The sequence below is a fragment of the Mirounga leonina genome, unplaced genomic scaffold (genome assembly GCF_011800145.1).
Source record: "Mirounga leonina isolate KUSES-001 unplaced genomic scaffold, KU_Mleo_1.0 Mir_94, whole genome shotgun sequence".
NCBI lineage: Eukaryota > Metazoa > Chordata > Mammalia > Carnivora > Phocidae > Mirounga > Mirounga leonina.
The window spans coordinates 5902981-5917022 of record NW_023270855.1 but is presented as its reverse complement, the minus strand read 5'-3'; the positions used below and the strand labels follow the sequence as shown (position 1 = coordinate 5917022).

The window sequence follows — 14042 nt, the reverse complement described above, 5'->3', positions numbered from 1 at the left end:
CTGCAACGACGCAGTGTCATTAGGTGGCCTTGGTGTCACAGCAGGAGCGGCAGCTTTGGGGGAGGAGCCCAAACGCAGGCCCTTCCCACCCCGCCTGCCGCACCTGGTGGAGACCCGGAGCCCACCTCCCTGCTCCTTTCCATTTAGGAACTCCTCCTGGAAGCCGGCCCTGCGCCCCTGCGCCAAGTCTCACCTGGGGGAAGAGAGGCCTCTCCTCCTTGACCTTCTTGACGCAGTCGGCCACGAGCCTCTTCATCGCCTTGGGGCAGTTCTTATAGAGCTTACTGAGGTCTGGGGAGGCATACCCTCGGCCCACCATAAAGATGATCTAAGAGCAAGCACACAGTCGGGGGACTGGGGGGAGGAACAAAGCAGACAGCGGCGGCTCCCACAGCGCCGTCCGGCCCTCGCACGCCAGTCTGCACCAGGGCACGTACCTGATCGCGGTTATTGATGTGGGAGTAAGGAAGCTCCCCCGTCATGAGCTCATAGAGCACAATGCCGTACGAGTAGACATCAGACTGGAAGCTGAACGGGTTGTTATCCTGCATTCGGATCACCTCAGGGGCCTACGGGGACAAGATGCATTCACTCGTCACCATCTGGGCCCCACAGACATCCAGGCGCCAGGCTGTCCCTCCCCCTGGGCAGGAGAGGCCCTTCCTCAGTTCTCCACTCTTCCCCGCTCGGGCTCAGGCTAACACAGGCTCAGGAAGCCTAGTCTCTGGGACGCAGCCCCTATGCCTCCGCCTGGTTCTGATCACCAGCTCCCGGGAAGCCCACGTCTGCCTCAGGCTGTCTGATGTCCCTCAAGGCCTCACTGAGGTATCTGAACGTTGGGGAGACGTCAAACGCTCTAAGTGTGCACACACACCTCCAGGCACCCCTTCTGCCCTGCACCCTGCCAGTGGGAGCCTCGCCTCTTTCTCACCATCCACAAGACAGAGCCAGTGGGTTGTTCAACCTGCTGAGAACCGCTCCAGCGCGACTTCACTGTTGCCAAACCAAAATCTCCAATTTTCACCGTCAGGCCTTCATGGAGAAATATATCTCAATGCTTGTTAAGGACTCTGGTTTCAAAAGAATGGTCAAGTTTATTTTGAAACACTTCCCCCAGGTCTTAAGAGCACAGCATCTCTCGGCCTCCTGTCTGTCCCCAGCCTTCTCTGCACTGGTTTGCTTGGATTGCTGAAGTTTTAAGAAGTGCTTCCTCCAGGAGGCACGCAGCCATTGTGCTCAGGGTGCCACGTTATTTGGCTCCAGCCCCAAATCAGGCAGTTTCCCCATGCTGCTGCTCCCCGCTGCCACTTCTAGGTGCCAGGTCCCTGGCCTTCTGACCTTCCCATCTGACACAGGTGCCTTAACCCCCAAGATTTCTAAGAGCACAGCGTGCCATCTGCAAGGAGCGGGCCTGGCCCGTGATGGCTTACATTTGTTTCTGCCTGCTTTGTGCCCTCAAATGCCTGAAACATGTGAAGAGCAAATGGCACACCCCTCACTGAGCACTGTCCTGTGAGACTTCTTACTAGAATAGGGACCGCTTGGTGACTTCAAATCAGGACCAAACTCACCTCATTTCTGGATAAAGAAGTCAGGCAGTTTAAGGCCGACTTGGGATCTGCCAATGCCCAGTAACACATACCGCCTTCAAATCTGTGGGCTCTGCTCTCATGACGGGACGTGTCACTCCCAAAAACGTAGTGGCCCAAATAGGCCGCATCCCACAATCTGACTCAGCCCAACTGTGGCTCCTCTCACTGGCCACGAAGCAGAGTAGGGCCGTAACGCCATCCACACTCCTCTCAGAGGCAGAAAGGCTGCAGGCGGGAGGCACATGGACAAGGGTTACATTTCCTGCCCTACAGCACGAAAACTCTGTGTTTAGTCCCCTTCTGCAGGAACAGTCTCAGAAAGGGGAAGGGCTGGTTCCGAGAGTGACCTCTAAAGAAACCACTTCTGTACACTGAAGTAAGACAATTTTTAGTCATCACTTTGACAATCTTGAAACATCTGGCCTGCAGCTACTTTCTGACCAGGCACACGCTGTCCCACGTGCTGGACATACACATGAAAGACAAAAGCCCCATCCCTCCAAGTTAAATTTAGTAACGAAGAGCATAATAAAACGTTCAAGCATAACCCAAACATGTATCGCAAATCTTTCCAAAGTCACTTTTGCTGGGATAAACTAAAAAGTCTCCCTTTCTGTTTTTCTAAATTTAGAACTGAACAGTCAAACAAAACCACCGTCAAAGGATACTGTTGGATTTCATGTCTCTGTGGATGATGTTCTTAGCATGCAAATAGCTGTGAAGGAAAAATAAATCATTAAAAACAGTCTGAGGGACATGGGTAGAAAGCAGCGTCAAATAGTGGCTAGGAAGGAAGCCACCTGAGCGCCTGTCGCCCAGTGAGGGGCTACAGGTGGGGCCTGGCCAGGCGCTGATGCAGGCTGGACCACATCGTGCCTTACCTGGAAGTGAGGCCACAGTGCCCGAAGCATCACTTCTACTCAAAAAGTAATTCTGACCACCCAAATGTCCATCCACCAATGGCCGCATAAATAAAATGTGGCCTACCCATACTATGAAATACTGTTCAGCTGCAGAAAGGAATGAGGTACTGACACGTGCTACAGCATGAACGAACCTCCCAAACCCGTTAATGCTAAGCTGAGCCAGACACAAAAGACCTCATCTTCTATTTGAGAGAGTGAGTGAACAAGGGGGGCAGGAACAGAGGGAGGACAAGCAGACTCTGTGTTGAGTGCAGAGCTGGACCCGGGGCTCAATCCCAGGGCCCCGAGTTCATGACCTGAGCTGAAACGACGAGTCAGACGCTCAACCAATGAAGCCACCCAGATGCCCCAACCTCATCTTCTATCATGACAAATGTTCTACAATTAGACAGCGGTGACGTCTGCACAACTCTGTGAATGTACTAAAAACCATTAAGTTGTATGCGTTTAAAGGGTGAATTTTATAATATGTGGATTATAGCCGTAATTTTTTCTAAAAAGTAATTCTATTTTTTTTTTTTTTTAAGATTTTATTTGAGATAGAGAGCAGGGACAGAGGGAGAAGAGAAGCAGGCTCCTCGCTAAGCAAGGAGCCTCGATGGGATCATGACCTGAAGGCAGACACTTAACTGACTGACCCACCCAGGCGCCCCTGGCTAGTTTATTTCTTAAAATGTATAGAATGTAAATTCCGTATGAATTTTAAAAGTAGAATGTTGAGATTTTACATAGCACTTGCAAGCACAGCTCGGGCTATGAGGAATTGCCGCTCTTCCACGTAAGAGGTACCGCAGAGGAGAAGTGTGACTCACACACACACCACATCACACACACCCCTTTCACAGAGAAACGTGTTCAAGCACAGAGACTCAAACGGGTGGTGTTCCGTGCACGTGCTAGGGATGACTCGGGCATTCTCCAAAAGGAAAATGAATTATCCAAAACCAGCCCCTCCTGTGGAACAAGCACACGTGCTGGTGGGCCACGGCTCAGAGCACACATTCCTGCAGAGGCCAGTGCCACGGCTGTCCAAGCAGGTCTGGAGGCCACACTACACTCTTCGGCATCTGGGTGAATTCTGAGGGCAGTGGCTCCGACCTGAATCTAAGCCCCACGGCAGGTGGCCTCAGCCTGGGCGAGGAACCTGGAGTTCTCCCTCCCTCAGCCCACCACTTAGCAGACTTGGCTTTCTCCTAACCCAGGTCCCGATGGAGGGCAAGTTGATGCCTGGACCCCAGACTCTCCAGTCGTCAAGCCATCTACTCACTCCATTCCCTGAGCAGTCTGGCGGGCGATGTCAATCAACTGGAACATCTGGAATTTAGTCTCCTGGACATGCAGGTGTTTGTAGAGGCTGCTGCCTTCGCACCACTGGGTCACAATCGCCAGGTTATCCTTCGTCATGTACCCCATGAAGAGCAGGATGTTCACGTGCCGTGTTTTGCTGGAGGGGGTGGGGGGAAGAGAAAAAAGGCCCCGATTCTTCAGTTGCTGCAGAACAGAGAGATCTACCCTGCTTTCCCACTGACGCCGGATCCTATGTGTCCCTGACGCCACCGTGCTTACAATCTGGGTGGCTGGCAAAGCAAACACGCAGGATTGCTGATCATCAAGTTGGTGTTGTGACAAGGAACCCCACTGTTATTCGCCTCAGTGCTGGCCTTCAGAGAGAGGACACTCTCTCCAATCAACTTGCACTCGTGATTCCTCCCACAGGGGTCACGGGACCCCAGATCTGTGGGATCCACCATTATTCACCTTATTCTTACAAGTCTAAATAATGACTCAAGGACTTAGAAGCTGAAGGTTTTGAAGTCCAGAATAAGGCAAACTGGCCATAAAAAGAGCTCTTGGAAATAAATGCGAAAAGAGAACCTGTTTCTCCCTATCTCAAACCAAAACCCAGAGAAGAACCGCTCTTCTGTTGAGCGTAGTGTGCCCACAGGCCTGGAGGAGTGGAAGGGGGGTGTGCTCATCACAGGCGGCTTCTAGAGATGTGACAACCAGGTGAGCTGGAAGGAAACCTTCCACACCCTTTCACTTGTAAGGAAAGAGTTCCAGCCACAGGACTCCACAGTGAACACTAAGCACCAGTCCCAGCCGTGGGCCCTCGGAGACCCGTGCACATGCCCTGCATGCCCGTGCCCCACCAGCCGCGCCCACCCCTGCCACTCCGGGGAGGCTGGACAGGCTGGCGCCCTACTCACCGGAGGACAGCCACCTCGTTCCTGAAGGCCTGGAACTGCTCTGGTGTGGGGTCGACAACCTTTAGGATTTTTACTGCAACATCTCCTGCAAATTAGTTTGTAGTCAGTGCAATCAGTTGAATGACCTTATTTTGTTGTTTTTCACATACCCTAGTTTTGAGAAAGATAGCGAATCACTTATTCAGATATCACGTACCTGCACATAAAGAACAAATACACAAATTTCTAAATTGCCCAAGTGGCTGAAAAAAGTTAAATATGTTCTACTACTATCCTTTAAATAACACCACACAGGCCTTGAACAGGTTTGGCTTCAACTCTTCCTATGAAGCCTGGCCTCCCCAGCGGCGAGGTCACACGTCTGAAGGGTCGAAGCCAGAACTGTGAGGGAGGCAGTGTTGGGCAGACACAGAGGGGGCCAGCAGACACAGCGTCTTTTGGGCCAGGAGACCGGCCATTTAGCAAGCAGGTGATACCAAACTCAGCAGCCACGTTTTTTTTTCTTTTTTGGTTCCAATGGATTTTTTTTTTTTTTTTTTTAAGATTTTATTTGACAGCGAGAGAGAGCACAAGTAGGCAGAGCAGCAGGCAGAGGGAGAGGGAGCAGCAGGCTCTCTGCTGAGCGAGGAGCTCGCTGCGGGGCTCGATCCCAGAACCCTGGGATCAGGACCTGAGCCGAAGGCAGATGTTTAACCGTCTGAGCCACCCAGGCGCCCCTCAGCAGCCACATTTTAGTGAGCCCTGAGATGGTGCCTTATACAACTTCATTAAGCTGCTTTGCCTTTAATACCATGAAGCTCTAACCCTAGTGATCCACACCGCCTGCTGACTGTGCCCTGGGACGGCGTGTGTCCTCGCCGGCACTGTCGCCTTCAGGCCTCCTAGCTGCCCTATGACATAAGGGCCGTCATGTCACCCTCAGTTCACAAGCAACACAGAAGCTCAGTCCCCATCCAAGGTCATACAGCCTCAAACCAGAAGTGCCGGAGCCGGGATCAGAACCCCAGTCTGACTCCAGTGGCTGACCTTCTAACTTCCACACTGACCACAGACTGTGCCACACTGCGAGCCTCTTTACATAACCTCAGAAACATCCAGAGATCGAGTCTACTTTACGTGTGCTACACTTTCTGAAGTGTTTCTATGCTGTATTTAGCATAGTAATTATAATAAATGACACAAAGCCCTATAAGGACCTCAGATTTTCTTGGCAAATGAATTTTACTAGAACACAGACTTCTGAGGATCAAACAAAGTAGGAGCTGGCTGATGGCACCTCGGAGGTAACAGAATTCCCCCACTTACCAAACACGCCCCCTCGGCAGGGCCCCCTTGCAAGCAGCCTCCGTGGGAACATTCCTCACTTCACTTGAGAACTGGTAAAGAGATGGTTCTTAGGACAGGTCCCAAACTGTTGCCCTGTGGTCTCTGGTTTTATCATCTGAAGCTGAAGTCCCCACTTAATAGCAGGAGCTCATCCTATTCACTAGCACATGGGTTTACCGAGGGCCCAGAGCTGCCCTCTATCCAGGAAGACAGAGCTGGTAAACCATGCAGCCCCACCTAAAGTTCCTTATGACTGAGGAGGAGGATAAGAGTCTCCTGCAGAATTGCTCATTCTGGAGCAGTCTGAGCCAAGATGAGAATGCTGGGGGCAGGTGACAGGAGAGTAAGACAGGAGAGTAAATCTGTTTGCAGAGAGGATGTAGAAAGGTTTTCTGAAACAAACAGGATATAAGCCAAGGGAAGGATTTAACTAAATGGGACAGGCTGTCCCAAACTAGATACACCAGGAATAAAGGGAAGGAAAGGGGGATGAAAAAAAACATGAGTATGTTTAGGGAACTCTAGTGTGTGATCTGGGCCCCTGCAGACTAGGACAGAGGCCAGGGAGGAGTCTTGCCCCAAGAGCCTCGCATCTGCAGACAAGATACAGGCAACAGCAGTGACACTAGTGACAGAAAGGAAGGCTGGAGGCAAGAAACCCCAGGAAGGTGGGCTGGTCTGATATGGCTGAGGGTGGGGCCAGGAAAGGACAATGCTGGTGGCCCAGGCACTAGGCAGGGTTTTAAAGGGATAGGCCAGGGTGGGTAGAGGAAGGCTTGGGGAGATGCTGGATGGGCCCTCAGGAGGGGGTGCTCCTTGGGACCTTTCCCTTTTTACAGCTCTCGCAGGGGCGCACTTCAGTTGTCACCAAACTCACCTTCTGTGTCACCCATTTTGGACCTGATCATAATGTAACCTCAGAGCTCAGAAGACTCACCAGCAGCCAAAGCCCGCTTATAGTGACTCTCTGACCTTGCAGTCAGACGAACATCTCCACCTCCGGCCTCTACTTCTTGGCAGAGTGAGCAGAACTTACTTTCCCTGCTCAGAGTTCATAATCTCTTTGTTCCATCACCAGAGCCAGTTCAAATTCTCTCACCTTTCTAAACTCTATTACCCAAATCTGCACTATGGCTCCGTGTAAGTCATCTGCTGTCTCTACCTGTGACTTCACACAAGTCACTGGTGGGAAGACTGAACAGGGTCAAACCAAAGACAGAAGAGCCCCTATGGCGCCTACAAGGACCCATCCTGCCTGCCAGCTCACGGTTTGTAGTTAACAGATTATATGCAATTTTTTACTGAAACCCAGAGACTGTATACTATAGCATTCCTTCATTTTCATGCAAATACTCCAAGCATTGCCGTAACAGGAATTCAATCTGCTAGGAGCAATGGGCAAACATTATAGGAAAATGGATTTCGACTCCTATAAAGAACGAACGGTTTTGTACGGGTAGGACTGCCCCGAACTAGAATGAGTTCTCTGGTAATAAGCTCCCCAGTATTCTGAATTTCAGGCCAAGGCTCACCCAAGCCTCCTGAAGGTCTTGCATAATCTGACTTCCAACATCTTTTCAAACAGTCAGGCGAGTGGACCACTTCAAACCCCCTGTTGCTGCTTCCTCAGGTATCTGCCCGCCCCTGCAAGTGCTGCTTGCATCATGCAAGTGCTGCTTCCTCAGCAGAGTCCTTCCCTATTAACCCACCAAAACTGCACGGGGCCTGACATTCCATACCAGCTTTCCTCCATTTTCTTCTCTTTAGCACTTATTACACACTTTCTACTTTACTTCGCTTAGTTATTGTCCCCACCAGAACAGAAAACCCATAAGAGAAAGAATTTTTATCTGTTTTGTTCACTGCTTCACTCGTAGCCCCTAGAAGAATGCTTGATACTAGAAGAATGTTCAGGAAACAGCGGATAAAGAAATGAATGAATTCTAAGGTGCAACTGCCCGCAAGGGCTGTTATGAATGGACAAGCTGTCCGAAGTTCTGGCGTGGTCTGTGTGGACAGCCGCTGACACGGAATACTAGGGACCCAGCCGCTCACAGCACAGGTCAGGAGTCCGTTTCTGGCGGGGAAGCTGAGACTCGGTGCCCAGCTGGAGGCCCCCAGGTGCACACAATCAGGTCTGGACCTCCAACAAAGGCTGTTCTCCAACCTGCCGTGGAAGTCCTCAGGGCCAAGCACACCACCCAAGTCCACCTCTCCAGCATTCCATGCAACAGATATTTAGTAATACTGCTTATTGCTAATCTCTTTCTTTTGAACATGTTTCTAAGATGACTAGAAAATTGTATAGTATTAACATTTCTTTTCCTTCTGGAATTATCCACACACCCTTATAGTTGGCAATCTTGCAACATCTAAAGGATGGTACTTCCTTCCTTTAGCAAGTAATATGTAAAATGACCAAGGTAAATGACCAGGGAACATGTTATAGAGGGTAGCTCAAAACAACTGCGGGAAGTAGTTACTTTTCCTGACACCAGGGCTCCTTACTTTCCCTTAACAGTGAAATCAGAGGCAAATGTACTACAAACGAGTTATGACACATTCCTATTGATTTTATGTTTTTGGTAAGATACTGGTATCTCATTCAGCTACCACTGAAGAAGGAAGAGCTATTATCAGTTGGTAAATATGGTATGTTTTACCTTTTTTAAACACCCATTTCCTGTTTTAAACATTTAGGGTTACCTAAAACCTATTAGGTACACCCCTGCTTTCTAGAACAGAATAGAATGAACACCACTCCGGCTCTTCTTACTGATTCAAAAATTATAAAGCTCAGCGCTAGGCTGGGATGGGGACCTGGACATGGGCTCCACGAGGCTGGTGGCCTCAACACTAACGCAGCCCAAGACTGAGGGCTTTGCTGTCTTCTCCTCAGGCCATCTGTGACAGCCCCGGCTACGTAGCATCAGTACTGCTGGCTGCATCCCTTTGACTGTATCGTTTATCATCTGCAGAGGCTGGCAAATCAGATCCCAAACTTAGGCTCTGTGTGTAAGCCCAAGGACAGCTTCTTACACGAAATAAGTGAGCTTTAGTTCATGGATCTGAGGCCTCCATCTTGGCTGCTCTGAGACTCTGTCTACTTTCACAGTTCCTAGGTAGAATCAAAAATTTTTTAAATCACCACCACAACTGTAATTTTTAAGAAACTGAATAAACATTTTATTGTATACAGGAACCAGAAAAACAGCAACAACAACAAAACACACAAAGAAGGAAGTATAGCACAAACAATCCAGAAATTATGGTTTCCCTGGCCCTCTTGTTTTATTTCATTCACAGACCACGGCTTGCTTTCTGAGGGGCTGACATAAAAGCCCACTGCTCCTTGTTCCTCTGACTTTTGAAACTTAAAAAAAAACTAGAATCTTAAAAGTATTAGACATGTTGGGGCACCTGGGTGGCTCAGTCGTTAAGCATCTGCCTGCGGCTCAGGTCATGATCCCAGGGTCCTGGGATCGAGCCCCGCGTCGGGCTCCCTGCTCAGTGGGGAGCCTGCTTCTCCCTCTCCCGCTCCCCCCGCTTGTGTTCCCTCTCTCGCTGTGTCTCTTTATGTCAAATAAATAAATAAATAATCTTAAATAAATAAATAAATCTTTTGGGGCACCTGGGTGGCTCAGTGGATGCCTCTGGCTCAGGTCATGATCCCAGGGTCCTGGGATCGAGCCCCGCGTCAGGCTCCCTGCTCAGCGGGAAGCCTGCTTCTCCCTCTCCCTCTGCCTCTGCCTGCCGCTCCACCTACTTGTGCTCTATCTCTCTGTCAAATAAATAAATAAAATCTTAAAAAAAAAAAGTATTAGACATGTTATCTACATTCTAACAGAAGTCTTTCTGGAAGTAACACTGTAACAAATACATCCCCTTACCATAGTCCAAAAGCTTACAGAATTAAGAGAAAACACAAGCTCACAGGCAGTAGTGTGGCAAATGTAACTAATGCTTTGAAAAATTATGAATCCCCCCAAATAAAAATGCTCAAGAAGAGGAAACTTAAATTTGAGCACCACTTAACTACACATCTACTGGCTTTCAGCTGATGCTTTAAAAATGTGGTATAAAAATTATTAAGTGCAGGGGCGCCTGGGTGGCTCAGTTGGTTAAGCATCTAACTCAGGTCATGATCTCAGGGTCCTGGGATTGAGCCCCACATCAGGCTCCATGCTGAGCACGGAGTCTGTTGGGGATTCTCTCTCCCCCTCTGCCCCTCCCTGCTCTCTCTCTAAAATAAATAAATCTTTTATAAAAATGATTAAGTGCTCCTAATGGAAGCATTAAAAGCAATATGTACTGCTCTACCTCCTATAATTACTAACAGCCTTGTCTCAGATACAAGCACTTCATCCCACAAGATTACATTCTTTTTCCATGGGACTATACCAAAATAAAAGCGTTTGCACAGCCAAGTAAACCATCAACAAAAACAAAAAGAAAACCTACTGAATGGGAGAAGGTATTGGCAAATGATTTATGTAATAAGGGATTAATGTCCAAAATATATGAAGAACTCACACAACACCAAAGACAATCTGATTTAAAAATGGACAGAGGTTCTAAAGAGACATTTTTCCAAAGAAATACAAAAGGCTAACAGGTACATGAAAAGGTGATCAATATCACTAATTATCAGGGAAATGTAGATAAAAACTCAAAACTACAATGGGATATCACCTCACACCTGTCAGAATGGCTAGTATCAAAGACAAGAAATAACAAGATCTGGAGAGGATGTGGAATAAAAGGAAACCCTGTGCACTGTTTATAGGAATGTAAATTGGTGCAGACACTGTGGAAAACAGTATAGAAGTTCCTCAATAGATTAAAAATAGAACTATCATAAGATCCAGTAACTATACTGCTAGGTGTTTACCCAAAGAAAACGAAAACGCTAACTTGAAAAGATATCTGCGCCCCCACATTCACAGCAGCATTATTTACAATAACCAAGATATGGAAGCAACTTAAGTGTCCATCCATAAATGAATAAAGAAAGATGTGATATATATACACAATGGAATATTACTCAGTCATAAAAAAAAGAGAGAGAGATCTTGCCATTTGCAACAACATGGATGGACTTAGAAGGTATTATGCTAAGTGAAATAAATCCGTGAAAGAAAAATATCATATGGTTTCACTTACATGTGGAATCTAAAATATAAAACAAGGGAACAATCAACAAAAAGGGCAGAAACAGACTCACGAATACAGAGAACTGGTGGTGCCGGAGAGGAGAGGAGTAGGGGGATGGGCCAAACAGGTGATGGGGATTAAGAGGTACAAACCTCCAGTTATAAAAGAAATAAGTCACAGGAACTAAAAGTACAGTACTGGGAATACAGTCAATAATACCATAACACTGTACGGTGACAGAGATGGCAGCTACACTCCGTGTGGTGAGCATGATGTCCAGGACTGTCAAATCATTATGTTGTACACTTGAAACTAAATGAACACCGTATGTCAACTATACTTCAATAGTAAAAAAAAAAAAAAAAAAAAAATTAATTGTTTTCCTTTCTAAGGGAATTGCCAAGACATTTATGACATCTATTTGGGAAATACCCTGCAAGAGCATAAACTCTCTGTGACCCGGGGAGGCAGGCCGGTAGTACACTAGATACAATCTTCAAAGGAAAAGGAATCACATATTCAGTCCTGCGCCAGTTTCCTTAAAGAACAAGACATTTATCAGACGATTAGCTAGCTACAAGTGGCAAACCCATATATTTATTAACATAAGGTACTCAGAAGACTGGAGATGTTTCTCAGTTTTCAACACCTTGATTTTAATGCTCTGTTCATTTGATGTTCTTAACTTCTCTCAATCTCTGCCCCTGTATGTATAAAGATAAACATGAAACCATCCAAACTAGAAATATAGCTAGGCACTTTAGGCTATTTTTTTCTTCATTAAAATGTGAATTCAGAAGGACAACTTTTGGGGAACATGGAGCATTTTCAAACAAATGTTCCCTATATTTGCTAACATCCTAAAGCCAGAGGCATTAAAAATCTGAGGGAAAAATGTTAAGTATGTTGCCAAAATACATAAGCTGTGTCCACAGATTTTAAAATTGTACCTTTCTTCCAAGTGACAAAGTGTTTCCATTACAATAAGAACACTAACACTCCACATAGATTCAAGAATGAAATCTGTGCGTTCCCTGCTTGATGGGGGTTCCCCACAACCGAGCCAGGGCAGCGCAAGAGAACCTGCTTCATGAGGCTCCAGGCTTTCCTAAGCCCAGCTGTTTGACCATGGGCATGTTAGTTCCCCTCTTGGGACCTCAGTTTTCTACATGCCAATCTCTAAGGTTTTTTCCAGCTTTCTGTTTTAGAATCCATGCCCCCCTCATAGCAGTGGACTCTTACTCATCTAAGGAACTTGAAAGCACATCCCCCGTGCAGCCTAGATTTAATCAGTTCCTGACACTTGACTAGAGGGCTCAACTCTTGTTCACCAATTTCTAGGTTCACCTGGAAACCATACCATACCAATTACAGCATCACTGAATCTAAGACCAATGCTGTGAAATGTCACTGAGATATGAAGTTCAAGCTTCAGATGTAATCAGTTGTCCCTGGAGAGCATGACCGCGAGCGGCACAACACAGTGAATCGACAGGACCCCCTCCTTGGCCCTCTGTGGGCCTTGCGGTAGAAGGCGTGCCCCAAACATACCGTGCCACTTGCCCTTATACACCGTGCCAAAGGAGCCTGACCCAATCCGAGTGGACAGCATCACTTCGCTGGCTTCTATTTCCCAGTAATAGCTTGAATCTCTCTGTCCACGAGGCCTCTGAAACCAGCAGAGATCATTAACACACTCCATGCAATGGTAAAGCTCTGTTTAATGAGGGTGTCAGAGAAAAGAGCAACCCAAATCCACCCATTCTCCTATCTTTTAAAGGTGGACACTACCTGTACTTCCAATTTTGATATTTTGAAAAAAATAGCATTTTAGTTCTGCCCTGCCTTACAACAAGCCACCAAATTCTTCAACACGAGCAGGCCAAAAACAGCACTGATGTTTATGATACCCTTCATTAAGTGTTTTTTTATTAGAGCCCCCACCCTACCCCAATTAAAAGTACTCTCAATCCTGACTAGGTTTTTCTTAGTAAATCCTCACACACAGGAGGTACTGTAAGCCATACTCACAATTTTGTTTTTCTCCTGGGTCCCAGATCCTGGTGCCCGCTCTCTCTGTGCTGGCACAGGGGTTTTGGGCTGTGACCAGCCTGTTGGGCTCAGGTTGTTAGGGCTGCTGGACAAGGCTGAAGGTGAGGCTTAATAGACAAGACAAACAGAATGCACACATGGATAAGCCAACAGAAGATACATAGCATAAAGAGAAAAAGCCCATTATTATTTGCTAAGTAACTTTGGACAAGTACCTGATTCACTGTGGCTTCGAATTGCATCCTGAAATAGAAAAGGAAAGCTGGTCAATCTCTGCACCAGAAAAGATGTTCTCTGGGGGAAGGAAAGGGGAGGAGGAGAATTTACAGAAACAAAGTAGATTATAAAACCTCTAAAATACAAAAGGTCTAATTATATATTCTAACATTCCTTTGATTAAATTTACCAAATGTCAGTAGCCAATTATCTCCAAGATTATCACCAATTATTTGGAGAACTGATGTTAGCTTTTTCATATACCACATTCACTTGGAATGGAAACTACATTCCTTTTCTCAGGAGAAAGCAATGCATATAGCAAAGTGACACTCCTGCAGGAACACTAGCAAAGTTACTATCAGCTGAGATCTTTCCAATGATTGAGGATCTTGCTCCACTGAGGCTCAAACAAAACGAAACAAAAACAGAACTTGGGGATTAGGTGGCAAGCTCACTCTTACTCTTCTAGGAATTCAGGGCACATTGACCAGAAGTTGGATTGGATAAGGGTAAAGCACCATGACTACATTACTGTACCCCAGCCTAAAATCATGAAACGCTGGAAG

General features: G+C 47.1%; 1 protein-coding gene across 8 annotated transcripts in view; it reads right to left on the bottom strand.

Annotated features, from left to right (window-relative positions):
* The window catches only part of RAF1 (Raf-1 proto-oncogene, serine/threonine kinase), a 71539-nt gene that overhangs the window by 1040 nt on the left and 56457 nt on the right, over window positions 1–14042 (bottom strand). For all 8 annotated transcript variants that reach the window (XM_034997365.1, XM_034997366.1, XM_034997363.1 and 5 more), the window contains 9 exons: window positions 13473–13500; window positions 13237–13364; window positions 12757–12874; window positions 4726–4810; window positions 3786–3962; window positions 2261–2307; window positions 932–1050; window positions 438–569; window positions 194–328 (listed from right to left, as the gene is read on the bottom strand). In XM_034997365.1, the coding sequence (XP_034853256.1) occupies window positions 194–328; window positions 438–569; window positions 932–1050; window positions 2261–2307; window positions 3786–3962; window positions 4726–4810; window positions 12757–12874; window positions 13237–13364; window positions 13473–13500 (969 nt within the window). The remainder of the gene's footprint in view (window positions 1–193; window positions 329–437; window positions 570–931; window positions 1051–2260; window positions 2308–3785; window positions 3963–4725; window positions 4811–12756; window positions 12875–13236; window positions 13365–13472; window positions 13501–14042) is intronic.